The sequence below is a fragment of the Macrobrachium rosenbergii genome, chromosome 27 (assembly GCF_040412425.1).
Source record: "Macrobrachium rosenbergii isolate ZJJX-2024 chromosome 27, ASM4041242v1, whole genome shotgun sequence".
NCBI classification, from domain to species: Eukaryota; Metazoa; Arthropoda; class Malacostraca; order Decapoda; family Palaemonidae; genus Macrobrachium; species Macrobrachium rosenbergii.
The window spans coordinates 33,815,117-33,843,039 of record NC_089767.1 but is presented as its reverse complement, the minus strand read 5'-3'; the positions used below and the strand labels follow the sequence as shown (position 1 = coordinate 33,843,039).

Genomic DNA, 27,923 nt, shown 5'->3' with positions numbered 1-27,923 from the left:
TCATTGTTCTTTTCATCAACATCACAATCAGTCTCATAATCACCATCATTTTCATTATAAAGGCTATTCATCTTCATTAAAACTTTCATTATCATCTCATTATCATCACAATGCCTGTCACTGCTCTGGTGAGCAGAAAGTGAAGACTCTCTTCCTGTATTGGTTATAGGCCTATGAATAATAATAATAATAATAATAATAATAATAATAACAATATACCAGGACACTGCATATAATCTGAACACGAAACCGAATAATTTAGGATAACGAAATAAAGATAATTTTGCATTTGTAAAAATAAACAAGTATAAAGGTTTCTACCGTAAAATGAATGAATGACAAGCATCTCTCGCCCACACACTTTGCTTCTTGAATGGAAACCCCCTCTCCCCCCCCCTCAAAAAAAAAAGAAAAAGGAAATAAATCAATAACAAAAAGAGAAAGGAAGGAACTCTCGAAACTGAGGACACTAGACCATGTTTCAACATGGCTGACATCGGCCTACTAACGAGCGTATTGTTCTCAAGGCAGGAATTGGGTAACCGAAAGCTTATTCTGGTGAGGGATGGGGGCTTTGTGGCCCAGGGGGTTCTTACATTGGGAAAAGGGTGGTATTGAGAACTTATTTTGGGAAGGGGCCGCCCAAGGGGCTCTTATGTTTATGAAAAGACTCGTGGGCGGTTGTCTATGGCACCAAAGTGGATTCATATTGATTTGCGAGTTAATTTTTAGCGTGGTAATCTGTCATTTCCATGCGTGAAAAAAATTGTTCTGTTATTGCTCAGAATTATCAGTAAAATATCCTCGAAATTATCGGTGAAATTGCCTCATAATTGTTAATGAAATAACCTTATAATTATCCATGAAATTACCCCAGAATTATCAATAAAATAACATCGAAATTATCAATGGAATAACCTTAAAGGTATCACTGAAATTACCTCCAAAATTGTCCATGGAATAACCTCAAAATTATCTATGAAATAACCTCAAAATTATAAGCGAAATAACATTGAAATTATCAATGAAATAACCTCAAAATTATCACAGATAACATCATAATTATCAATGAAATAACTTCAAAAATGACCAGTGAAAGAATATCTCTAGTCTCAAAAGACAAATATCTCAAGTGTGACCAAAGTATAAGGTCACCTCTCAACTCCCCCCCCTCCCCTACCTCTCTCTCTCTCTCTCTCCCTCATTGGCTGGATCCTCGATGACGTCACAGCGCGGCTTATACAAATAGGGACTGCAATAGGCAATCTCTCTTAGTTCTTGCTTGTCTGCAAGAGAGTGAAGACGTCCTTACCGTGTCCTCAGGTCTGTGCAGAAGTTTGTTTATAATTTTTATATATATATATATATATATATATATATATATATATATATATATATATATATATATATTATATATCATATACATTATCTTGGAATATATGTGATTTGGAATATATTGGTCAGTACATTATCTTGGAAAATGTATTTGGAACGAAATAATTGTAAATATATATATATATATATATATATATATATATATATATATATATATATATATATATATATTGAAACATTGAGTGTATATACACACTCACAAACAAAATTACTTGTGTATATAGTGTTATGGGTATAGTATAAAAATGTAATTGTAGTGAATAACAACTTTAATACGTAAAACTATTTAGATATCTTATTTAAGATAATATATAGTCATTGTTAATCAAAGCTAAAATTTTAATTACTAAAATATTATTGCCTTCTAAAAATTATATTTTGACATTGATAAAAATGTAATTGTAGTGAATAACAACTTTGATACGTAAAACTGTTAGATATCTTATTTAAGATAATATATAGTCATTGTTAATCAAAGCTTAAATTTTAATCACAAAAATATTTTTATTGCCTTCTAAAAATTATATTTTGACATTGATAGAAATGCTATCGATAAAAATTGTTGGGACTTCATTTCATTTAATCGCAACGCAGTTTTTTATTTATACCTAGGCGGACGTATAATAATAATAATAATAATAATAATAATAATAATAATAATAATAATAATAATAATAATAATAATAATAATAATTCGTTCAGGAGTTTTGTCTGATCTTGAAACAGGTTCATTTTCAATTTATATATAAACATATATATATATATATATATATATATATATATATATATATATATATATATATATATATATATATACGTACATACATATGTATATATACAGTACACACACATATACGGATATAGATACATATTATTATTATTATTATTATTATTATTATTATTATTATTATCTGAACCTAACCAAAGCTGTTATTAATTATCATGTCATTCATTTCAGCCATGAAGTCACAACAGTTTTTGACAACAGCTCTGGTGGCACTGTTGGTAATGGAAGCCACGCTGGTGACCTGCATCCCTTCCAGAGTTGCCAACAGGATGATACCCAGCTGGTGGTACAACGGTGAGTCTATATTGTTGTCAGGGTGTGGTGGAAGAGAGAGAGAGAGAGAGACAGACAGACAGACAGAGAAAACAACATGGGAAGAGAGAGAGAGAGAGAATTTGGAAAGAGAAAGAGAAACAGTTTGAGAAGAGAGAGAGAGAGAAGCACTTTGGGATGAGAGAGAGAGAAACAATATAGGAGAGAGAGAGAGAGAATAAAGGAGATGAGAGGAGAGAAACCACATGGGAAGAGAGAGAGAGACAGAGAAAACAACATGGGAAGAGAGAAAGAGAGAGAGAGAGAGAGAATTTGGAAAGAGAAAGAGAGAAACAATTTGAGAGGAGAGAGCGAGAGGGAGAAAAAAGCTCTTTGGGAAGAGAGAGAGAGAAACAATATAGGAGAGAGAGAGAGAGACAGAGAAAACAACATGGGAAGAGAGAGAGAGAGATAGAGAATTTGGAAGGAGAAAGAGAGAAACAATTTGAGAAGAGAGAGAGAGAGAGAAAAGCACTTTGCGATGAGAGAGAAACAATATAGGAGAGAGAGAGAGAGAGAGAGAGAGAGAGAGAGAATAAAGGAGATTAGAGGAGAGAAACCACATGGGAAGAGAGAGAGAGAGAGAGAGAGAGAGAGAGAGAGAGAGAGAGAGAGAGAGAAACAATAAGGGTATGGTTTCCAGGTACATTTATTAGGAAAATTATTTAAAAACCTGGAATTTTAAAATTTCAGGTCAGAATTTTTCGAAAAAAAACCCTGTGGCATTAACTCTGATTTCCTCATCTCCTCTCAGCCAGGGAAAAGAAGCTGTGCACTTCTTGGGCCGACTGCAACCAAGGAGAATGCTGCGCTAGGCCTATGCTGTCGTCCCATTCCTACTGCCTCCCTTTCAAGAGCAAAGGACACAGCTGCGATGCATCGGCTCTGCTCCTTGACTTTCAGAATGAGGTAAAGTTTGAAGGTTTTCTTTCCAGAAATCAGTCTTCACGACATTTCTAATAGGTTTTGGCATGATGAGTGTGTATGTTTACAGGCCTACTCACTCAGAACCTCCATCAGGAGTGCTTTATCATGTAGTCATGTGCAGGACTAATGAGTGTGTGTGTTTATAGGCCTACTCATTTACAACCTCTATCAGGCTGATGAGTGCATATACTCCTACTCATTAAGATCTTTATCAGGTATGCTTCATCAAGTAGCCATGCGTAGGCACAATATCTGCCTTCATCCCCTCTGAATACATATAATGAGTTAGCAAGAACCTAGACCTATAACTTGAAGAGAAGACTGTAACTTTCCCCGTGTTCCTTCAGATATACTTCGACAGCTGCCCTTGCCAGAAGCAGCTGACCTGCGCGAACTTGCATTCCAGCTCAGTCTGCGTCGACACAGAGGCCCTGGACGAAATCATCATCGAGGCTAGACCTTCGCCTCAACCCGTCAAGCTATAGATCTTCTTGGACTCTGTTCCTTATCTGGAGAATGATGGAGTTTCTAAAGAGCATCGGCAGGAAAAGTAGCAATAAAACAACCTCTTGAGCTGATCAGCGCCTGCTTTTAGTTGTGGTTTAGAAGTTTTCTGCAAAAATATGTTCCCTCTCTCTCTCTCTCTCCAGAATCCTCTAATCAACAAAATTAACTGATTTTAAAACATCTGTGACTGGGAACAGTCTTTCTTTGGCAAGTGTCTACCTTATATGGCCACCAACGAGCAACGAACATACCGGCTACGGACGAACCAAGAGCATATAAAATTTTCCTGAATTTGTTCCTTTCGAAAGAAGCCACACTGGCATTTGGTGATTCTTAGCTTACTTTTGAAAGTTATCATGACAGTGGCGGTTATCAAGACAATTAGTTAAAGAAATAATTGAATTTGAATGTTTCTGAGAAAAAAAAAGGCAAGTTAACTCACTAAACCATGACCTATACAAATTGTGAGTCTAGGGTTGTGGTTTGTGTCAAGGTATTGTATTAACATGGCTACTTGGCTATATCTACAAGTTTCTTTCATTAATCTATGATTTATAGATATAATTTCCTTAACTAGTCATCTAGTCAGTCATCTGTTACCTAGTTCTTTCTTAGCATACAAAAATGGGTTAATTTTTCCTTGTAGGTGACAGAAATATAATTTACAGGACGTGATTCTTGTTTTCCTCTGTTGTAAGTTCAATACTTGTTATATTCTATTGTCCAGTTGCATCCTCTGATAGAATTTGCAGGAGAAATTTGTTTGGGGGTGTTAAGGAGGTATTCAAAATTACAGTGTCGATATTTTCCGGCCTAAAGACCATTATACAGGATTTTGCAGTGTCAGGCCTTTTCACCTGGGTAAGCTGGTTTCAATCTGTGTCTTCTTCTCCCTAGTTTAATCCCTAGCCTGGGTCTATGAGATTCAGTCTATGTAATATTTCACATTATACCTCAAGCTTATCCAAACACTTTAATAGATAAAATTATGATTTAGGCTTTCTATTTAATTCGATTCTTTTCCTTTCATTTTGCTGCTAATTAAGATTTTCCTTTAAATTCTAATTCGTGTTTAAAGTGACAAGCGTCTGTTGTAACGAACACTTGATCAAATTTCCAAATACTTTCAGGACACGTTTAAATTTGGCACAAATTTTTGTCCTCAAAGGATGTGCGTTCTTGTAAAAAAATGTCCCTTGCATGATTGTCCTATCTGGAGCAGGCTGGGTAGTAGGACTAGTTAAGTGGATGATTACAAACAGAAGCTTTTCACGGCATTTTCAGACAAAATTACTTTTATGTCTGTTTAAATCGATCAAGAATTCATCCAAATTCAAGATTGTTAATTAATTCTTAGTCATTCGCCATCAACCAACCTCCTGTTATGTAAAGAAGACATAAAAATAAATCTAGTTTTCTGCATCAGAAATAAAACTTCGCAAACTTGGTTTATGTTCATTAGCCAGCTGATTTAAGTATACAGTTTGTAAGCAATGTGAGTTAGCTTAAAAAGATTAGTGCTACAATTTAGATATCAGCTAAGAAATACCGTTTAAGCTTACAAAAATCTACAAGCAGACGTTTGCACGTTTTGTAAGGGTCTTTTTGGAAGATTAAAAATTTTAATTCTTAAATGTGTAGTTTTTACAGTAATAATGACAAAAGATTTGTTGTCACACTTATGAAGAAAACGCTCTTAGCTCACCGAAGTATAGCTAACGTTACACTTTTCATGTGGATTGAAACTATGCTACAAATCCATACTTAAAGGCTGAAAAACAGCACAATTTTGTTTACGGTAACCACAGAATATACAGAGATCATCCTTGAAAGGAAACGGAAAGGTATAGTAGACGCAAAGGCATTTCCCCAGTGGGTATTCTGCTTCACTAGGCCTAAGGATTTAGTTCCTGGGTGGACAGCCGATTTCGTCGCTCCCAGTGACGCAATCGTAGACTCCGTCGCAGACCAGGAAGTCCGGTATGCAGAGGCCGTTGGCGCATTGGAAGTATCCTTCGAAGCACTCTTGTAACTGAGGTGTCACACCTGTTTGACAGACCACACGAAAGACGTTATTGTTGTACTCGAGAAAAGCTGTGCATTTATATTCTTATCTGTCACTCTCTGCTTCTTTTATCACAGATCACTGTGCTACTTAAGAAATAAGGGGAATCTGGGGTATTTTTAAACCATTGTAAACAAAAAATTCTAAAAAAAACAACTCACTTATCTATAGTTTTCTCATGTATGGTCTGTATAACCAGTAAATGAACTAGACCTACCACAGTCCAACTCATCGTAGCCTGTCGTACAGTCGTAGACGCCATCACATACCAAGTAGTCTGGAATGCATAGCCCTGTGTCACACATGAAATACCCGGGCATGCATTCTTTGGGCAGACTTAGGGTACCTGGAATGAAGGGTATTTATACAAATATACGAATACGAATTTTATCTAGCCAAGATATATTAAATGGCTAAATCAGATTTTTTTTTAATGCACAGTCTGTTCCTATGTTCATACCGTTGACATAATTTGGTCACGCTGAGCTGGAGTGTATAAGCTTTGGTAATTTACGTATTAAGGTATAAAACTTCTCTTTGGTTACGAAATACAGTAATTTAACGTAAAAAAGACTCAGCTGTCTGAAAAACCCACCTACCTGTCAACCAAACACATAAAATGGTCAGAATGATCGAGTTTTTCGACATTGCTGCTTTGAAATTTCAAGCGTCTACTTAGATCCGAGTGAACTTCCTGTACTCACGAGGCTTGGATACTGAAAGACTGATGAGTCTATCTTTCTTCTTCTTTAACTTCTCTCTTTTTCGTCGTGAGAACCAGAAGCCTCCAAGTACCTGCTGTTTTATAAGTAACTCTACAGCTTCAGGTGAAGGAGAATGGATAAAGTGATGAGGGTCTTACGTAATGTATGGTATCTATATAGTTGTCAATTTATGGTACGTACTATGTTATCAGCTCGTACCAACAAACTTCCATAATAACACTCTCTCTCTCTATCTCTTCTGACTCAAACCAAATTTCTGTCGACATTTACTGAAGACTGCTACCATGGTACTAGTGACAGCACAACCTAGACACATCTGCCCCAGAAAGTTTTAATAGTTTGCAGTACAGATATTATGTACTGCACTGTACATAGTATCATATATATATATACCTTGGGGTACCTGTAAGCGTGTATATATATATATATATATATATATATATATATATATATATATATATATATATATATATATTAGATTTTATCATTCCCCGTGAAGTAAATGCATTTGAGTTACGTAACTTATATGATAATGTGTCGGTCCCACGAAAGATCTCTATGGGAGACCACCAGGTGTGGACTGTGAGAACATCGTTGAATTATTTTTCAGTTTCGCATCCAATTTAAATTGCATATCTGATTAGCAGCAATTTAATATTATAATACACAACATTTAATACCTTCATTGACTCATTATTCAATTGTGATTACTTTAATGTCGATTTTAAGAAAAAAAAAATATTCTGGGAATCATAGTGGCATTTCAATCTGCGACGACGCGGTAAAGCGTTATGGGAATAATCGTATTGTAATCCTATTAATATGAGTTGCGTAAATTTACTCTCTACATGATACCGTGCATGAATGTTGTCCATGAATAATAAACTTCTTAAATCATACCGAGATATTTACCGACGAATGTTTGTTAGACACTTGAACGTTTCCTTTGTTTATGTGGATAAGAATGGCTAACGTATTTAAAGCGTTTCGTGTCATTTTTATCTGGAAATGTTTTTAAGTAAATCAATATTAAAGCCTATATGGGTTTTGGTTTTAACTATCTCCAATAAAGTGGGATTTTGAAATTCGGACGGTGCTTGAAAAAACCGGTTTCAGACTTCAGTTGTCAGTCATGGTTACATTGGTCCGTGTGTGTGACTCGTGTTCATTGGACTATTTTGGGTTTATAGCTTAATTTAACGCTGATTTTCATGCTCCATAGAGGTAGACAGTTACTTTTCTTCAGGAGCATGTAGCACTACATAATTCTTTAGCCTACACGAAGTGCAATGCTCCCTCAACTTACAGGGAAGACAAGTTGTAGGTCTAATGATAGTGTGAGTTGACAGTTACTCTCCATGAAGGATGTCACCTCCCAGCGGGGGAATTAGTTGTGCTTATGAATAACAGGATCAGTAAGTGTTTGGATCACCAAAGTGTCATTAGTTATTTCGACGTTTCGTCAATAACAAGAGTTGATATAAGAGCTTTTGTTTAAAGTCGACTAAATACGCTTTCTCGAATGGAGAACCAGTTGGTAGGCTTAGTGTTGACGTCGAAATTCGACGGAGGAAGGCCTGTAAGTGATATTTTGGTGTTGAGGGAGATTGAGAATTAATCTAAAACGCATTGCATTTGTGTATTTTTTAAAGTCAATGCCTCTAAAGCACGATGTAGTCACGTGCAGCCTTTAATTTAAAAAAACATATATTAGGCTTAGCAGCACTTGTTGAGCCATTGGCTCGTAAGCGTGATGCTTCAACTTTAGTGACAAACTGAAAAATATATTAGGCTTAGCAACATAAATATAATTGACAAGTAGTTTTCCGAGGCCTGTATGAATCCGACGTCATCGGGTTGCGCCCGCCGGACAGTAAATTACTCCATCTTCAAGGCAAGATTCTGATTAAGGTAGGCCTATTGAAAGTTTTCAGAGTAGCACAATATACTAGTTTAAGTGGGAGGGTCAGGGGGGTGCAAAGCCCCCTGGCTATGTTACTTGCAATATTATAATTTGGATGAATTTACAGTGCTCTTGGTTAGGTGAGACTGTTACCTTGTCATTCATTTTGATTTACAGTGCCCTAGGCTACGCTATGTGGGGGGGTGCCCATAGGAGGGTGAAGCCCGAGTCTAGCTAGGTAAAGACCAGGTTTCCTAGGTTAGGTAAAGTAAGGTTAGGGTACAAACACACACTTTGTATATGTTTCACTTTTGTGTTTCCCGCTCCCAAAAATCTCCCTTTCCCATTGTGGCCCCCATAATTGTAGGACATGAGGTAGTGGAGGTTGGTTCAGTATCTCAAAAATTATTTGCTAAAGAGAATGAATATCAGAAATTATATTTTCAACTCCAAATGCGATTACATTTTAAAGTAAAAATTGCCCTTTACTTTACTTTTGCTAACTTTTGCATTCAACGGCCACCACTTACAAGGCCTTTCAAACTCTCTCATCAGTGTCTGCAGCTTCTCTTGACCATCACCAATTAATAATCTGTCCCTATGTGCTTAAGGGTTTACATTTTTGTTATTTGTAAAGGTTGCTTGCCATATGATTTATTAACTATATTTTCATATACTTGCTATTGGCTTGCCATTTTTTATGAGCATTGAGAAATTAATGTTGAATGAAGTAAGATAAAAAAAGGTTTCATAAAATACACTATATATATTTCAGTTTATATTTTTACTTTGACCAGTCAAGGAGATTTTTCACAATCCTGTGACTGTTAGTACATAAGAAATTATCAACTAACATTGAAAATATTGATTAGAAATACTGATATGATAATATATATTTGTTAACCTAGATATGCAAATATATATATATATATATATATATATATATATATATATATTATATATATATAAGTATATATAAAAACATATATTCATATGTATACATATATACATATATATATATATATATATATATATATATATATATATATATATATATATATATATATATATATATATACATATACATATGTAGAAAGTAAAGTTCACCATTTGATGTCGTATTTGATACATGTCATTTAATTGATTACAAATATATTACTAAGGCACTTAAATAAGGCACATTGTTTGAGCTGTTTGAGTTGTTTTGCGTTGTTCCTCCAAAACTATCTATTATATCGATATTGTTACACGTTATATTAATATTTTTATATTTTACTATAAATAAAAAGGTGAAGTTGTTACGAAATAAATTTGGAACACGTGTTTATGAGGGAATTTGTATAAACAAATAAATAAATAAATTAATTATATATATACATTTGTATATATATATCTATGTATGTATATGTTATATATAAATATACATATCTATGTATATTATTGACATATATATATATTATTTATATATATGTATGTATGTATATGTATATATACAGTATGTATATATATATATAAATAAATATATATATATATATATATATATATATATATATATATATATATATATATATATGTGTGTGTGTGTGTGTGTGTGTGTGTGTAACGTGAATAGCAGAAACCTAACTAATTCAACTTTAAATACAAAATGCTTAAGTTCTGTAATGAGATTAACTTAGTTCCAAGTTAGTTGCAACTTAGTGCCAAGTTAGTCCCAACTTAGTTCCAGATTAGTAGTGCCAACTTAATTCCAACTTAGTTTTTCTTCAGCAAGTTCTCCAGCTACGTACGAAGCTGTTGTCAAAAAATAAAAAAGTACTTAATTTCAAGTTGTTTTTCAAGTGTTGTTTCCGGTGAAGAATCTGCTGCCCATCTCTGAAAGGAGAGTGCAAAGAGAGTTAATTTAGTGCAGAGTTAATTTAATGGAAAGAAAGTTGATTAATGCCTGATGTATGAGTTTAAGTAGAATGAAATTTTGCTTAATCTCATTTGTCTGGAAAGGTATTGCAAAGAAAATTAAATACAGTTATTTTTTTCCAGAACAAAGAATTTTATCAAATACATAACAAAGATCATTGTATAATCTATAACTCGAATTAATATTCAGTACATAACAAGCACATATAAGAGTGCCATGGCTATTTAAAGAATAAGAAACAGCATTAACAATTGCAGATTATTATTATTATTATTATTATTATTATTATTATTATTATTATTATTATTATTATTATTATTATTATTATTATTATTATTATTATTCAGAAGACAAACCACTATTCATATAGAACAAGCCTATCACAGGGGTCACTAACTTGAAATTCAAGCTTCCAAAGAATGTTACAGTGTTCATTTGAAAGAAGTTACAGAAGATAATAGTACATACAGAAAGGTGAGAGCAGTCATTAGAAAAAAAAAGAGATAAATTAACAAACCAAACAATAAATAAATGGGTAAAAATATAAATACATTAATAAAATACAAGGTAAGTCATTTTAGGGCACTGCATCTTCCCCTGAACTTTCGAGTTCCCATTTACACAACATCCTCAGGAGTCTTTAGTTAGCCTACCCTGAGATTTACCTCGATTACTAAAATTGCTGATGCTGCTGCTTCTGCTGGAGTTCCCCGTGCCACCCTGCTCGTAGGGTGTCCTTCTGCGACCCCTTCAGCCCCTCCTTGCTTTGCTGGAGTTTCCCGTCGAAGTACATTTGGTCCAGGAACTGGACGAACCTGAAGGGACAGTATACTTGTAGTCATGTGTACTGGGCACATGTAGAGTCTTTAAGATTATCTTAGTTTTACCAGACCACTGAGCTGATTAGATGTATACAATCATATTGGTGAGGTGATGTTTGAAGTTACTTGGTAATGCTTGATGTTTGAAGTGACTTGGTGATGTTTGAAATTTGAAGTTAGTTGCTGATGTTTGAAGTTACCACAGTTACTTGGCAAATTTAAAGGACCGTTATTTTCGTTAAGTAATTCGAATTTTGTTGAGATTTATATATATAAAATATTTCCGTAATCAAAATCAGCCAGAATATTTATTGACGAGTCGCCAAATGAAAAATTTTAACCTTGAATGACTGAAAGAATTAAGCGTAATCATTCAGAAGTATCGTAGACAAATACAATAAAACGATAGTTAGTTGACATAAACATGCCCCTGTGAATGAATGAATTTGTAGATTCATTTACAAATAAACTTGAACATACCCCTTTGAATGAATGAATGAATTTGTAGATTCATTTACAAATAAACTTGAGCATACCCCTTTGAATGAATGAATGAATTTGTAGATTCATTCGCAAATAAACTTGAACATGCCCCCATGAATGAATGAATGAATGAAATTGTAGATTTATTCACAAATAAACTTGAACGTGCCCCTGTGAATGAATGAATGCATGAAATTGTAGATCCATTCACAAATAAACTTGAACATGCCCCTATGAATGAATGAATGAATGAAACTGTAGATTTATTCACAAATAAACTTGAACATGCCCCTATGAATGAATGAATGAATGAATGAATGAAATTGTAGATTTATTCACAAATAAACTTGAACATGCCCCTGTGAATGAATGAATGAATTTGTAGATACATTCACAAATAAACTTGAACAGACCCTTATGAATGAATGAATGAATGAAATTGTGGATTCCTTCACAAATAAACTTGAACATACCCCTATGAATGAATGAATGAAACTGTAGATTCATTCACAAACTTGAGCATACCGCTATGAATGAATGAACGAATGAAATAGAAGACGCCAGACTCACTTATCGACTTTATCCGGAAGTTCGGTGACGTTATCCTCATCCTTGGACTGGGCAGTGGCGGTGGTCATTCTCAGAGGGGCGATTTGGGCAGGCTGTTTGATGCCCAGCATCGACTTGAAGCGTTCCAGGATGAAGGGTATGAGGACGTAGTCGTCTGGCTGCCTCTTCAGGTCGTGTTTTATCTGACGAAGGGAGGGAGAAGAAGAAGAAGAAGAATTGTGTTGATAAGAGATTATTATTATTATTATTATTATTATTATTATTATTATTATTATTATTATTATTGTAGAAAGATAAGAGGGAGACACTTGGTGTTGAAGGAGATATTATTATTATTATTATTATTATTATTATTATTATTATTATTATTATTATTACTCGGGAAAGATAAGAAGTCGAAACTGTGCGTTGATAAGGTAAATATTATATTATTATTATTATTATTATTATTATTATTATTATTATTATTATTATTATTATTGCTGAAAGATAAAAGCAAGAAACTTTGTGTTGACAAGGGATAAACTGCGATTATTATTATTATTATTATTATTATTATTATTATTATTATTATTATTATTATTATTATTATTATTATTAGTATTATGTTGAGGAATATCTTTGTTGTGAAAGGGCACTGTGATGAATATTTTGCAAATAGTGTAGAGAATATTGTTCTTTTGGGATGAAAACATGACAGTAATTTTAGATAATAAATGATAATTATGATAATAATAATTATAATAATAATGGTTTACTTGATGTTACTGACGATTATTACAACAATTATAACTAGAATCAAATAGTTTAGCTGATACGAGCTATAAGATATATGGGGTATGTATGTGTGTGTGTGTGTGTGTATGGATGTGCAAACATAAACACAGGTAGCAGGTTAGATTGCTTGGAGGTGGTCTGGTCATGTAGAAGAATTGGAAAATTTGAAAGTCTTAAAATTCAGAAGATTTGAGAAGAAAGAGGAGAAGTGGCATAACGTAGGCCTACCTCCTCGAACGATCTTATGATAACAGTCAGCAGAAGATTGATAAGGACCCACGAATTGCAGAGGACGAAGATGAAGAACATCATGGGGCTCAAGCTATTGGCTTCTTTCATTTCGTCGAAGTCGAATTTACCTGTTGGTAGGAAGTTGAGATGAAAGTCAAGTTTGAATTTGAGTATATGTTCAGGATGAACTGTCTAGTGAATTCTTCAAACCAAAAGTTGTACTCTGGAACCAGGAACAAAGAAGAGCAAGGAATTCCAATGTCTTCCTTCAAGGACGTCTAAGGATCCCACGGGCTTACTTCAAGCAAAAAGTCTAGGAGTCCCACAGCCTTCCTTCAAAGAAGTCTAGGAGTCCCACAGCCCTCCTTCAAAAGAGAAAGCATGGGATTCCAAAACCTTCCTTAAAAGAAGTCAAGTGATCCCACAGCCTCCTTCAAGCAAGAAGGCATAGGATTCCAGAGCTTCCTTCAGAGAAATCAAGGGATCTCCAGCCTTCCTTGCAAGAAAGCAAAGGATTCGTTTGCTCTCTCTCTCTCTCTCTCTCTCTCTCTCTCTCTCTCTCTCTCTCTCTCTCTCTCTCTCTCCTTACCTAACATCATGCTGAAAGCAGTCTCGATGGTCCCGACGAAGTTGCTGAAGTCGATAAGGAAGGCGGAGAGGAGGAGGTAGAAGAGGATGGAGAACGCCGTGAAGGAGACGCAGAAGGCGATCATGAACCCTTTCAGGTCGTCCCAGCACAGGGCCAGGGTAGCTGACAGCACGCCTATGGGATGGGAGGGAGGGAGGGGGTAGGGAAATGGGAAGGAGAAAGTGAGAAAATATTTATGATTTGCTGTTTATTAATGTTTTCTGTTCATTGCTGTTTCTCTATTGAGGCTGTTTTTAAATATACTTTCTTAGTATCATTAAAAGAACCTTCTGCACTTTCTTTTGGAAATTTAAACTGTTAATTCAATCTTTTGTTTCATTACAACAATCTTAGACAACCTTATTGGAAATCTAATCATTAATTTGATAAATTTACCTATATATCCAGATACTTACCTATCGCATAGGATAATTTACCTGTCTCTTCCTAGAAAAAAACATGCCAACATTCCCTTTCACTTTATAATAATTTATCAACCTTACCCATTCTCTTGTTGAACCTTAGCAGTTTGATAAACTTGAGACTCCCGACGAAGACGATGAAGGCGATCGCGTATCCGTACAATTCGTCCAGGGACGCCGCGTACTGCAGGCTTACGTAGCCATTCCCAAAGGTCTTGTTGAAGGTTTCCAGGACACGTTTCGTCGCTAGGTACCTGGAACGTGAGATGGTGGAGGAGGTTTTGATTGGTTGCTGAGGAGTGGGTGTTATGATGGTTTCATAACAATATATATATATATATATATATATATATATATATATATATATATATATATATATATATATATATATTTACATATATATTTGTATATATACTTTATATATGTATACATAAACATATATATATATATATATATATATATATATATATATATATATATATATATATATATATATATATGCTTATATAAACCAGCGACCTTCTTCACAATCCTAAACTCCCCACATTACCTGAGAGCGTATATAACCATAGCACTGTAAGACGCTAGAATAATGGAGATTTCGGCGTAGGACCAGTAGCTGGTGAAGTAGGCCCGCTTGTCCTTGCAGACGAGTCTGATCTCTCTGTACGTGTAATACAACACGAACAGGACGAAGGACACCTCGCAGATGATGATGAACAGGCCGAAATTGTCGCTGTGTTGGAGCAGTTTGATGCCGTCGAATCTGGAGGAGAAATGATGAAGTTATCGCTCTTATTTTTTAGCTCTCTTTCGTAATAGAAACCGGAAATTAAGATTATTATGACGGAAAATGGCGTAGATTACGTGCGATTGGTTTATTCTTGTGATGATCGTTTGTGAAGGATTGAAATTGAGATTGTTATGACAGGAAGTGGTGCTTTAAAGTTCAGATTATTATTATTATTATTATTATTATTATTATTATTATTCATTTGTCAAGGACTCAAATTGAGATTATACCATAAATTTGTGCTTAATACTTATGTTATTCGTTTTACAATTATTATTATTATTATTATATTATTATATTCATTTGTCAAGGACTCAAATTGAGATTATATTATAAATTTATGCTTAGCATTTATGTTATCCGTTTTACAGTTATTATTATTATTATTATTATTATTATTATTATTTTTATTCATTTGTGAAGGACTGAAATTGAGATTTATTATTATTATTATTATTATTATTATTATTATTATTATTATATTATTATTATTATTATTATTATTATTATTATTATTATTATTATTATTATTATTATTATTATTATTATTATTATTCAGAAGATGAACAAGCCCACTACAGGTATTCAAGTACTTATTAGATAATCATTATAACTTAACTTCATGATTTACGAAATATTACCTGTATGAAGGCGTAATCCCACCTCCAGGTGTGAACTCGGCCATTATTCGTACTATGCCAAAGAGATTTACCTATAGAAAGGTGGTAGAGAAGTACAGTTATTGGCCGTAACTTGTCAAGGTAACGAGTATTGTAAGGAATCAACACAAAGTAAGGACAGTTGATATTGCACCTTTTTCTAATGTACGATCTTGTTAATGATCCGGTGAGCAGCAGTGGAAGATGAGAGAGAGAGAGAGAGAGAGAGAGAGAGAGAGAGAGAGAGAGGATATCAGTGGTCAGTTGTGAGAGAGATATTATTAGTCAGTTCTGAAAAGAGAGAGAGAGAGAGAATATCAGTGGTCAGTTGTGAGAGAGATATTATTAGTAAGTTCTGAAAGAGAGAGAGAATATCAGTGGTCAGTTGTGAGAGATATATTATTAGTCAGTTCTGAAAGAGAGAGAGAGAGAGAGAGAGAGAGAATATCAGTGGTCAGTTGTGAGAGAGATATTATTAGTCAGTTCTGAAAGAGAGAGAGAGAGAGAGAGAGAGAGAGAGAGAGAGAATATCAGTGGTCAGTTGTGAGAGAGATATTATTGGTCAGTTCTGAAAGAGAGAGAGAGAGAGAGAATATCAGTAAGCAGTTGTGAGAGAGATATATTAGTTTGTTCTGAGAGAGAGAGAGAGAGAGAATATAAGTTTTGAGAGAGAATAGCAGTCAGTTCTGAGAGAGAGAGAGAGAGAATATAAGTTTTGAGAGAGAGATATAGTTGAGAGAGAGAGAGAGAGAGGGGCGGAGGATATATTAGTTTGTTCTGAGAGAGAGAGAAAGAGAGAGAGAATATCAGTGGTCAGTTGTGAGAGAGATATATCAGTCAGTTTTGAGAAAGAGAGAGAGAGAGAATATAAGTTTTGAGAGAGAGGATAGCAGTCAGTTCTGAGAGAGAGAGAGAGAGAGAGAGAGAGAGAGAGAGAGAGAGAGAGAGAGAGAGAGAGCCGGGTGTGGGGAGTGGAACAGAACGAGAATATTATCCAGGAACCAATGAGCTGCCTGAGGAGAAGCGAAAAGGTCCCACACCCACCTGAGCATTGTAAGAGGAGAACTCGATCATGACAACCCTGGTTCCTTCATTGATCCACCTGTTCTTCTGCAAGTAAGTGAATCTGTCCAGGATGGAACCGCTGGATCCCTGGAGACGGATGACGTAACCGCCTGCCCCATACCAATCTCTGTGGCCCCAGACGGGCATGCTGGCCAGGGTCAGGGCGCTGGTGTACCTGTAAGGTTATGGTAGAGCTTAGAAATGGGCATTCTTCACATCAGGTGATAAATTGATCCACTGAATTAATTTTTTATGTAATCTGGGGTCACAATCACTTTGGTCCGCTAGAGATTAGAAATGGGCATTCTTGGCATCAGATGTTAAATTGGTCAGATAACTGATTTGTTTATGTTACCCTGGCGTTGCAGTCACGTGCGTAATTGATGAATGATGTATGTTTTGGGTAATAAATATTTTGGTTGCGAAAGAATAATGAAAAATGGAAAAAAATTCGATGAATTATACTTCATGATTCTCAGATGGATTCTCCGGCTCTCTCTCTCTCTCTCTCTCTCTCTCTCTCTCTAAATCTCTCATGATTCACAGATGTGTCCTTCTCTCTCTCTTTCTCTAAATAACCTCAGATCTCTCTCTCTCTCTCTCTCTCTCTCTCTCTAAATAACCTATACTTCATGATTCACAGATGTGTCCCTTCTCTCTCTCTTTCAATTCTAAATAACTTAAAAGTTTATGATTCACAGATGTGTACTCTCTCTCTCTCTCTCTCTCTCTCTCTCTCTCTCTCTCTCTCTCTCTCTCACTAAGTAACCTATACTTCATGATTCACAGATGTGTCCTTTCTCTCTCTCTTTTTCTCTTTCTAAATAACTTAAAAGTGTATGATTCACAGATGTGTATTCTCTCTCTCTCTCTCTCTCTCTCTCTCTCTCTCTCTCTCTCTCTCTCTCTCTCTCTCTCCACCTACAGTCCCACAAACAAACAAACATTTCATTCCCAGGCCAAATCCCAAATACAAAAAAAAAAAAACAAAAATCTAAAAACTGACTTGAATTCCTCCGCTTGGCAAGAAGGGTTATCCTTGGTCAGATTAGTGGGCAGTTCCCAATTCTCACAGTAATCATCTTCGTCTTCCAGTATTCCACCCGAGTACCCACTGCAACCCTTTGAGATGAGTCTCATCGCTTTGGGGACCCTGTGTTAAGACCAAGATGCGCATTAAGGGGCGTAGGGATAGGTATTATAGTTATTGTATTAACAAGTGCGTATATTCATACTGAGGCGTTAGACTACTTGGTGTTCGTCGATATCGGGTTAAGTAGTTATGGTTGTTTGAGGCAGGTAAGTGGGAATAAGTGTTAGCTGGTATTTATAGTAGTACGATTCAGAAAGGGTTATATATGAAACAGCTGATGAAATGTTCACTATTATATATATATATATATATATATATATATATATATATATATATATTATATATATATAATTATATATATATATATATATATATATATATATATATATATATATATATATATATATATATATATATATATATATTATATATACACATATGTATATATTTAATATGAACGTATATATGTAAATATATACATATATTTATATTTATACAAATGTATAAAATTATAAATATATACAGTATATATATATATGTGTGTGTGTGTGTGCTTCTATGTATACTTCTTCCAAATCATACGCACGTATTTATATCCTCCGTTACCTGCAAGTATTCTGCCTGGCCCGTATCTGCTTAATGGTGGCGTAACCCATGATCCTATTGCACTGGTCATTGAAGAATCCTTTGAGCCCGTAGGGAGGTTGGCCATTGTAATATTGCTCCAACCGAAGGTTCGACAAAAGGCCAGTGTAGAGATATTGCCAAAGATCGTCCGCGTTTGCGACCTGAGAGAGAGAGAGAGAGAGAGAGAGAGAGAGAGAACGGAGGATCGCGAGAAAGAGTAAGAGAGATGAAAGCGGAAGAGAGAGAGAGAGAGAGAGAGAGAGAGAGAGAGAGAGAGAGAGAGAGATTTTCTACAATTAGTGATCTTTCATCTTCGACAGTCGTGTATCTCACCAGTGTACTGTGAATAAGTTTTTGCACAGGTAATCCCTAGTTCTTTTCACACCTGGCTAAATCCCAAAGGGGGTGTAGTGCCGTTCGTGCAACTCACGCTGTACACTGCATGTTATTGCTCCATAAGGTTCTTTGCGGCATCCCTTAGGCCCCTAGCTGCGACTCATAAGGTTTTTTGCAGCATCCCTTAGGCCCCTAGCTGCGACCCTTTCCATTCCTTTGACTGTACCTAAAGTCTAACACTCCGTTCCATTTTCTTACCTGGCTGAAATCTGTGCTATCGCCCAAGCCTTCGTGGACGAAATTCTGCGCCAGCGTCTGGTGGAGGAAGAAGGCGTTCGGGTCCCTACCGCCGAAGGTGGAGACAGAGAAGTTAGTCAAAGATAGGTTTTACTTTATCTTGAAGAAATTCGTTGCGGGTGGGAGGTTGGGGTCTTTTGTGTCCAGCCAAAGATAAGATTTAATTTATCTTAAAGAAATTTGTTGGTGGGGGGGGGGTGTCTTTTGTGCCTAGTCTAAGTGATTCTCTCTCTCTCTCTCTCTCTCTCTCTCTCTCTCTCTCTCTCTCTCTCTCTCTCTCTCTCTCTCTCTCTCTCTCTCTCTCTCTGTCTCTCCGATCACACATACATATAAATTTTTTCATGGTTACAAGAGAAAGAAAAATAAGATAATTATCTTGATAAATTACATCATTTAACGATTAAAAAATGTCTTCTCTCTCTCTCTCTCTCTCTCTCTCTCTCTCTCTCTCTCTCTCTCTCTCTCTCTCTCTCTCTCTCTGTGAAATAAAGCTACATCCAGTGAATCATTTAATCCCATACCTGATATGATCCATCTTAAATTATTCCCACCTATTTTAAATACACTCCCACATTATCGCGTCACACCCTAACTCCGCAAAATCCATCTACGATCGTACATAAGCGTCCTATACCTGTTTCCGTACGAGAGCACGAGTAGCACCCAGATGAACATGAAGTACGAGAAGACTTCCTTGAGGATGACGTACATCTCCAGCTCCCTCTGGCGTCTTTCTCGAAGGACTTGGAGCAGGAGGGAATCTGCTTGCTTGTGGAGAACCTTCTGTTTCTTGCCTGTTGGTAGATTGAGGGAAAGACGAGTTGAGGATGATAATGACACCTCTGATTTATTAACATTTTTGGGTTTTAACCTTCTGTTAGGAACCAGTGTACATGAATAAACAAAGGCAATGGAAATATCATCATATTAGCCATCTACTAAATCATCACATCATCCTAGTAGCCATCAATCAAATCATCACCCCCGAATGGGGGTAGCGCCGTCAGTTCACCTCTTGCGGTGTACTGCAGGCATTAGTAAAGGTTCTTTGCAGCGCCCCTTCGGCCCCTAGCTGCAACCGCTTTCATGACTTTTACTGTACCTCCATTCATGTTGTCTTACTTCCATCTCGCTGTCCACCCCCTCTTAACAAATGTTTCACAGTGCAACTGCTTTGAGGTTTTCCTCATGTTACACCTTTCAGACCTACCTATTCTTAATTTCCTTTCCAACTCTGATTGACCTCATAGGTCACAGCGCTTGTCCTTTGGCCTGAACTCTAAATTCACTTCAATTCAATCAAATCATCACGACACATCGCGACATTTATAAAAAAAATAAATAAATTAAAAATAAACAAACCGTTTGATTCCGAGTGGAGCCACGTCTCGTCGTATTGAAGATCGGGATCCTCCTCGTCTTCGTCGGCGTCGTCTACGTCCAGGTCTTCCGATTTGCAGACGAGGCTGGCGAAGATGGCCATTGCAAAGATCTGCAGGAGGGGGAGGAGGGATGGAGGTAAGGGAAAGGAGAAGAGTAAGGAAATGGAGGAGGAGGGGGGAGGGAATAAGTAAACTCATAAATTGGTGAGGGGTTCCTGACTTCATCTATCTATCTATATGTCATATATATATATATATATATATATATATATATATATATATGTCTATCTATCTACGAATATATATATATATATATATATATATATATATATATATATATATATATATATATATATATATATATATATATATATATATAGATGCAGTTCTCATCCTTCAGATACCGAAGATATAAACTCTCTCTCTCTCTCTCTCTCTCTCTCTCTCTCTCTCTCTCTCTCTCTCCTCACCTTCAAAGGCTGCACGAACAGAATGGACGAGAAGAACGAGATAATGAGTGAGGTCACCCACTTGGTCGTCTTGGTGTTGCCAAACTGGATTCCATACATGAGCAGGAAGAAGCAGGAGACTGCTATGCAAAGCCACACCAATATCCAGGCTATGATCACACACCACCAGGGAAGGGTTAATTTCTTCTTCTTCTTCTTCTTCTCCTCCTCCTCCTTCTTCTCACTGAGTGTGCCAGGAAGCAAGGTTAGTATGTGTGTTTACTACGCTGTTATATACACAGGCGTGTAGGGTATACGTAGAGTACGTGACATTTATATCTAGGGATAAACATTATTAGTCATCATATGATTCAATCCGGTACTAGTGTTTACTGTGCATATGTAGACACATATAGGATGTACGTTTTCAAAGTATTACATGTACTACATTTACCCTTAAATCACTTTACATCTGCAATCATTCTTTTTTAATTGTAAACACAAGAGAAGGGGAGATACTCAAGACTTACTTTTGTGGTGATGTTTTATCTTCCGAAGTGTTGTTTCCTTCACTCTCTGCATCTTTGCCTCCGGGAACAGGATTGCTGACTTTAGCTGCCCGTCCTATGTGGAATGATTAAAAAAGATGCTAAGCAACTTCATAAACAGACGAGAGACTATCCAAAACAGATGCTCTGATTTTTTAGTTAACTTCCTACAGTGTCAGGGACATGATGAAATAAGAGAGAGAGAAATCGTGAATTGTGTTGTATGTTTCAATGAAATAATATAAATAAATCATCTATATCCTAAATGACTTTAATTTTGGCTTCCATTTCCAATATTGTATTTGCATTTTACAAATAAACTCATGATGAAGTCATCATAATATTGACAAATACAATACTATGAACTGAAAGAGCCGCCAGCAGTGTGTACCAAGTGACGTCATCGAACACAACCGTTGTTTTTGGAAATTTTGTGATAACTCATCATCATTCCACCTCGGTCAGGTCATGGATTTCTCCTCCGTCCATATTTTATCTCTTGCTTGTTTCCACTTGGAATTGTATCACCATATTTGACTTACGCTTTAAAACCCATACGTTATTCTTGTAGTTATAAGTCCTAGCTTATATCACATTAAAAGGTTCACATTCTCCTCAGTCAAAACTCAACTTACGAGTTCTTTCCACTGCCTCTTGTACTCTCGACTTCCGAAGTTTTCGAGGTCTGGCTTTGCGGAAGAGAAGAACAATCACCATTAGAAGGGATGAAGACGATGAGGTTGCTCATCACTCCGACGCCAATCTGTGGAGACGTTCATCATATTGATGTGGAATTGATGTGGAAGATGGAGGTACTTAAAGACTTTGGTGTACGTTACATTCTTAATATCCAACACACTTTCATACAAAGGGACACTATTCAGTATGAGGACCTCAGTTCACTTGTTGGGTGCTCTAGGAGCAAAAGCCTGTGCTGGCATAAGGCCAGCTTACAATGACTTCAGCTCTAAAGAGAGCCACCTAGTCACGAACACTCAAGGCTTAAATATAGTAGTTTGTGTTGTTTTGCCTTTGTGACACAAACATAAAAGGAACACTGTAATACCTATGTGAGGGCTACTGACAGCACTACCCTTTCACGGGAATATACCTGTTCGGGGCTGAGGTTGAAGGGTCCAAACTGCAATCCCCCGGTGCCTGGCTGCTCTGTCACGGTGCCATACCACATGGCATTCACGAGCATAGACAGGAAGAGCAGAGCGAAACAGCAGCCAACTCGCTGACATCTGTTTGAAAGGGAATGTATAAATATGCAGTCATAAATAAAGAACGTACGTTAATAAACACTCACAGTGTGCAGTTGCAAAATACTGATACTCAGTATTAAAACTGATAAAAATCAGTGATGATTTCTGGAGATTCTGGCCCAAAACCAGAAATTCTGGCTTAGAACTGGAATCCGGAAACCGTAAAGGCAGATGAAAATCGTGACTAAAATTGATAAAAGAGAAAAGATGTAAGTAAATGGAAAGAGGATAACAAATGACAACAAGACCTGGTGAATCTCGACCGAGGTGGTCTCAGGAACACTGAAAACCAGAGATGGGCGTCGGAAATATTCTTGGTTGACCTTGCTTCGAAGAGGTGCTTGAAATTAGTCTTCTCTTGTTCCCCAGCTATCTGCAGAAGGCGGTCGATCTGAGGAGAAACAGAGAGAGAGAGATAGAAGTTCTATTTGCTGGTAATACTGCAGAATAGTTGTGCACATGTTGATCTCTTCTGCACCTAAGATAGGCTAGTTTAAGATGCATCCCTGTTGAAATAAGTTTTTCATCTGCTTCCAAGTAGAAATAAGCATAACATGCTCATCTCTTTTGTCCATAAACTCTGTTTACTAAGATATGACTCAGTTTTACTTGAAAATGTAGGCATTGCTCTGTAATAATGAGTAAGGTTGTCCTTATGGTCTCTTACAAATGTTTCTGTTACTGAGATGTAGTCTAAAGCTGTGCAGAAATCTACACAGAGTAACCCTTATTACAAAAAGATGAAATCAGAGGGATTCAGTGTTCACAGGACACATTAACAGTTGTATCCTACCTTTCCGTCGTCACGTTCAACTGCAAACCACTGATTGGCTATGAATTCGTATTTCTCTCCAGTCTGGACGTCCCTGAAGACGATGTAACTGAGAAACCAGGAGGCGTTAGGCCCTTTCCCCGAATTGTCGTGCCATATACGGAGGAACTGTAGAGACCCCAGAGGCCTGAAGAAAGATTTAAATCCTTTGTTCTTTATTTTTGCTGCTCATAGATCCTGAATGAAATAGGAAAAAAAAATTGAGGCTAAAACCCCTCTTCAGAGTGTTGTCTACATTCAGAACAGGAACACGCTCTTTCTCACTAACCTGGACACAGCAAGTATGAACACGTCCACATCAGCCTTCCTTAATATTTTCCGCCTGTCGTCTCCAAGGGTCCGAACATCCGTCTCAGCCTGGTTACCGGACAGTATGAACTGGACGGTCGAATCTGTCTGGGCTTCCTTTTTGTTGCCTGTGAAGACCAACATCTCATACAGGTACTTGTCCTCAACTTTGTTGTCTGGTAGGGGAGCTGCGCCAAGCTTCAGGGAATAAATATATGTATTAATTATTGATGATATCAAGGTAATATTTTTAGGACTGACATACAGAATGTATAGGTGACTTTTTACCAAGTGCCTATGTAATTGTAGTAATGCAATGGCCCCTTAAGGTCACAAATTCTTTGCACTTTTTGGATACACTTGTCACTATAAAGCCTGAGATCCAGATGTAAATATATGAAGAAATCCTGAAGTCCTTAGTGGGATTTGAACCCACATAAAAGCATCAGAGCGAGGTCATGTTACCAACCTAACCACGCGTTACTACGTTATCCTTCAGGAGAAACACAACAACCACTCACCTTCATGATATCCTTCCTGTCCTTTAAGCGAGCCCATACCATCATCAGGATGAAGATGGTGATGCTGATGATAAGGGTGATGTAGATGGTGAGGTTGTCGTCGAATCCCATGTTGGCGAAGACGTAGTTGAAGTCGACCGTGTTTGGAGCCACGATGAAGCCACTCCCGAAGCTGGTGAGGTGGGTGGCCTCGCACGTGGTGCGCTGGGAATCCGCGTAGACGACCTATGACAGTGATTGACAGTTGTATTGTACTTTGACGGCCGCGCTGGCATATACATACACAATGTAGACAGGTTTAAATCTGAGTTCGTATGTAATGCTGAATTTAAACGTATATATGTTTGGGACATGATTCCCCCTAGAAGACCTGCAGCGGATGTAGGCGTGACGATGATTGACAAGTGGTATTGTACTGTGACGGCCGCACTGGCCCAGGCATACATAACATACATGCATACAAACTTACTTAAATTTGAGTTTGTATGTGATGCTGTTACTAGAATCATACACATTTGGGCACGTGATTTGTATACATAAAAGGGTAAGACGTACACTGATGCATGCTTACGTTTAGAGAGAGAGAGAGTTTCCAGATCTGGGACCCAAACACTCACCTCCAGCCCATTAGACATCCAACTCTTCTCCTTCGTGTTGAAATAAAAGCAACCCGCAGTGAAGACTCGCATCGTGTAGTCACAGGTAACGTTGGTCATGACATCATTTTTGACGTCGTTTGCGACGGGGTCTGACATCAGCTTGACGTTGAAGTCCTTCTTGAATTCCCCCACTCCTACGAAGAACCTCCCGGTGCCGTTGATTGAAGCGCTTGGGATGAACCAGTCGTAGGTGTCTGCGATGCAGATTGAGGCATGAGTAATGTTTTGCATTATGGTACGGTGGTAGTTGGTGATAGCAGGAAGAAGTTGCAGTAACTTGGTAAATATTTTGAAAGAGAGGACAGACTATGGGATAAATGATGTTTGGCATCATGGTACAGTGGTAATAGGTAATGGCAGGGAGACTTTGCAGTAACTTGGTAAATATTTTGAAAGAGAGGGCAGACTGTGGGATAAATGATGTTTGGCATTATGGTACAGTGGTTAGCTGGTGGTAGTGGGGAGAAGTTGCAAGGGTTTGGGAATGATTTGATAATGGTGATAGCAGGGAGAAGATGGAGGGTTTTAGGAAAGGATTTGAAAGAGAAGAGGGAGTTGATGCACGGATAATTGGCGATAGTAAGGAAAAGTTGCAAGGAAGGCGTTGAAAGAGAGGAGGGAATTGATAGGGTTGATTGTTGCTGGTACGGAGAAGTTGCTGGGACTTGTGAAAGACTTTCAGAAAGGAAGAAGTTGAAAGCGGTGTTAACATGAGTGAGGTTATGAGGCATAACAAAATGTATAAAAATTTCATAACGTTATAACCAAAATGAATATTGCCTTCGAAGCTATAACGTATAGGGTAAACAATAAACAAGAATAATTAATAGATAAGTAACGAAAAGAGTAAACAGTAAAAAACACTAAAAAAGAGACGCTGTAGACAAGAGACCACTCACCATTCCGCTTCGTGGGAATATCAACGACCAGCGAGAAAATTTCGTGGTTCCTAATCGTCGGAAGTCTTGGCCTCGATATCATGACGAACAGACGGTGATCGAGACATTTGGGAGTGATTTCCACGTTGACTGACAGGCCTTCCTACGAATGGGAGAAGATGGTACTGAAACTCATATATGAGCAAGTATTTGTAACTTCTCCCTACCATCACCAATCGACACTATAGGCAGTGGCAGTATATAAATATTATTATCAGTATTATTAAGACTTTATATCTGTAAGTATACATGATTATTATAAATGGAGGATATAGCACTGAAACTCTAATTTATGATCAAGTCCATGCAGTTTCTCTCAACTATCCCAAATCAACGCTATAGATCTTGGTTATAAAGGTGGTGGCAGTATATGAATATTATGTCGGTCCGAATATTACCATTAATATGCCTCCCTGCAATTGGAAGGATAAAGTACTAAAACACTTATTGATGAGCAAGTATTTGTAATTCCTTCTTACCATCACTAATCAACGCTATAGATATTGATTATAAATGCAGTACCATGATTATGTTATATTGCGATTCAAATACCATTATCAGTATTCCTTATGCTATATATATATATATATATATATATATATATATATATATATATATATATATATATACACACACACACACACATATATATATATATATATATATATATATATATATATATATATATATATATATATATATATATATATATATATATATATATATATATGAGCAAGTCCTTGCAACTTCTCCCTAACATCACCAGTCAACGCTATAGACCTTAGTTATATAGGCAGTGGCAATATAAGAATTATATTCCTGTCTAAGTATTATTATCAATATTAATTCTACTGTATATTTGTAAATCTATCTTACCGCTGATACGTTGAAAGTGGTATACATGACAGGGTAAGTTTGCTCTGCGCTAGAGGCTGAAGCGTTGATTTTCTCTGGTTCTGTAACAGAGAAAAACTTACAAACAATTTTGTTTATTATCAGGGGAGAGAGATATATATATATATATATCTGACGGGCGGAGCTGTGATTGAAAAAACTTGTATTCAGTTTTGTTTACCAGGAGAGAAGGAAAGTGAGAGAGAGAGAGAGAGAGGGTGGGGGGTTGGAAATAGAGAGAGGGAGATTTAAAACATTCTGTGGAAGAAAAACTTTTAATCATTTTGTTTACCAGGGGAGAGAGAGAGAGAGTTAAAGCATAACTGGTAGAGAAAAACATCTAATCAATTTTATATACTGGAGAGAGAGAGAGAGAGAGAGTTAAAGCATAACTGGTAGAGAAAAACATCTAATCAATTTTATATACCGGAGAGAGAGAGAGAGAGAGAGAGAGAGAGAGAGAGAGAGAGAGAGAGAGAGAGAGAGAGAGAGAGAGAGAGAGAGAGTTAAAGCATAACTGGTAGAGAAAAACTATCTGATCAATTTTATATACCGAGAGAGAGAGAGAGAGAGTTAAAACATTTCTGATAGAGAAAAACTTTGAATCAGTTTCGTTTAACAGGGGGGAGAGAGAGAGAGAGAGAACTATGAATTCCGCATATAAGTGACACACGCACACACACATCCTTTTTGCAGAGTCCTGCAGGACTCTGTATACACATACCCGGGGGCGGTACACGCGGGGGATCTCTCGTCAAAGAGAGAACCACAGGAGTTTTGAGATCACTGACGGAGATTCCTTCGAG

At 36.6% G+C, this 27,923-nt stretch overlaps 3 protein-coding genes across 3 annotated transcripts; 1 reads left to right on the top strand and 2 right to left on the bottom strand.

Annotated features, from left to right (window-relative positions):
• Positions 1–1,253: 1,253 nt before the first annotated feature.
• Positions 1,254–5,104, top strand: LOC136853583 (uncharacterized). Its single transcript, XM_067129323.1, has 4 exons — positions 1,254–1,323; positions 2,354–2,476; positions 3,249–3,403; positions 3,769–5,104. The coding sequence occupies exons 2-4, from the start codon at positions 2,356–2,358 to the stop codon at positions 3,904–3,906; spliced, it is 414 nt and encodes a 137-aa protein (XP_066985424.1). The 5' UTR covers positions 1,254–1,323; positions 2,354–2,355; the 3' UTR covers positions 3,907–5,104.
• Positions 5,105–5,395: 291 nt separating this feature from the next.
• On the bottom strand, positions 5,396–6,814 carry LOC136853584 (suppressor of tumorigenicity 14 protein homolog). Its single transcript, XM_067129324.1, has 3 exons — positions 6,593–6,814; positions 6,211–6,339; positions 5,396–5,974 (listed from the first exon to the last, which is right to left on the bottom strand). The coding sequence occupies exons 1-3, from the start codon at positions 6,639–6,641 to the stop codon at positions 5,832–5,834; spliced, it is 321 nt and encodes a 106-aa protein (XP_066985425.1). The 5' UTR covers positions 6,642–6,814; the 3' UTR covers positions 5,396–5,831.
• Positions 6,815–10,218: 3,404 nt separating this feature from the next.
• LOC136853585 (polycystin-1-like protein 2) lies at positions 10,219–26,321 on the bottom strand. Its single transcript, XM_067129325.1, is given in 25 exon segments — positions 10,219–10,493; positions 11,202–11,351; positions 12,411–12,592; positions 13,416–13,546; positions 14,008–14,181; positions 14,550–14,722; positions 15,019–15,234; positions 15,903–15,973; positions 16,965–17,160; positions 17,992–18,138; positions 18,685–18,866; positions 19,300–19,384; positions 19,973–20,132; positions 20,701–20,830; positions 21,191–21,413; positions 21,700–21,757; positions 22,344–22,434; positions 22,436–22,480; positions 22,829–22,964; positions 23,234–23,376; positions 23,779–23,944; positions 24,086–24,303; positions 24,627–24,851; positions 25,244–25,479; positions 26,185–26,321. Coding segments are annotated over 24 exon segments (3,612 nt in total). The 5' UTR covers positions 26,267–26,321; the 3' UTR covers positions 10,219–10,493; positions 11,202–11,209.
• Between the last annotated feature and the right edge of the window lie 1,602 nt (positions 26,322–27,923).

What these genes read in the sequence shown, in the direction of transcription:
- LOC136853583 (XM_067129323.1), top strand. Translation starts at nt 2,356, where the DNA reads ATGAAGTCACAACAGTTTTTGACAACAGCTCTGGTGGCACTGTTGGTA. An exon ending in ACCCAGCTGGTGGTACAACG is followed by an intron (nt 2,477 to 3,248) that starts GTGAGTCTATAT and finishes ATCTCCTCTCAG; the next exon opens with CCAGGGAAAAGAAGCTGTGC. An exon ending in TCCTTGACTTTCAGAATGAG is followed by an intron (nt 3,404 to 3,768) that starts GTAAAGTTTGAA and finishes GTGTTCCTTCAG; the next exon opens with ATATACTTCGACAGCTGCCC.
- LOC136853584 (XM_067129324.1), bottom strand. Translation starts at nt 6,641, where the DNA reads ATGTCGAAAAACTCGATCATTCTGACCATTTTATGTGTTTGGTTGACA. An exon ending in TTTATGTGTTTGGTTGACAG is followed by an intron (nt 6,340 to 6,592) that starts GTAGGTGGGTTT and finishes CCTTCATTCCAG; the next exon opens with GTACCCTAAGTCTGCCCAAA. An exon ending in CTACGATGAGTTGGACTGTG is followed by an intron (nt 5,975 to 6,210) that starts GTAGGTCTAGTT and finishes TCTGTCAAACAG; the next exon opens with GTGTGACACCTCAGTTACAA.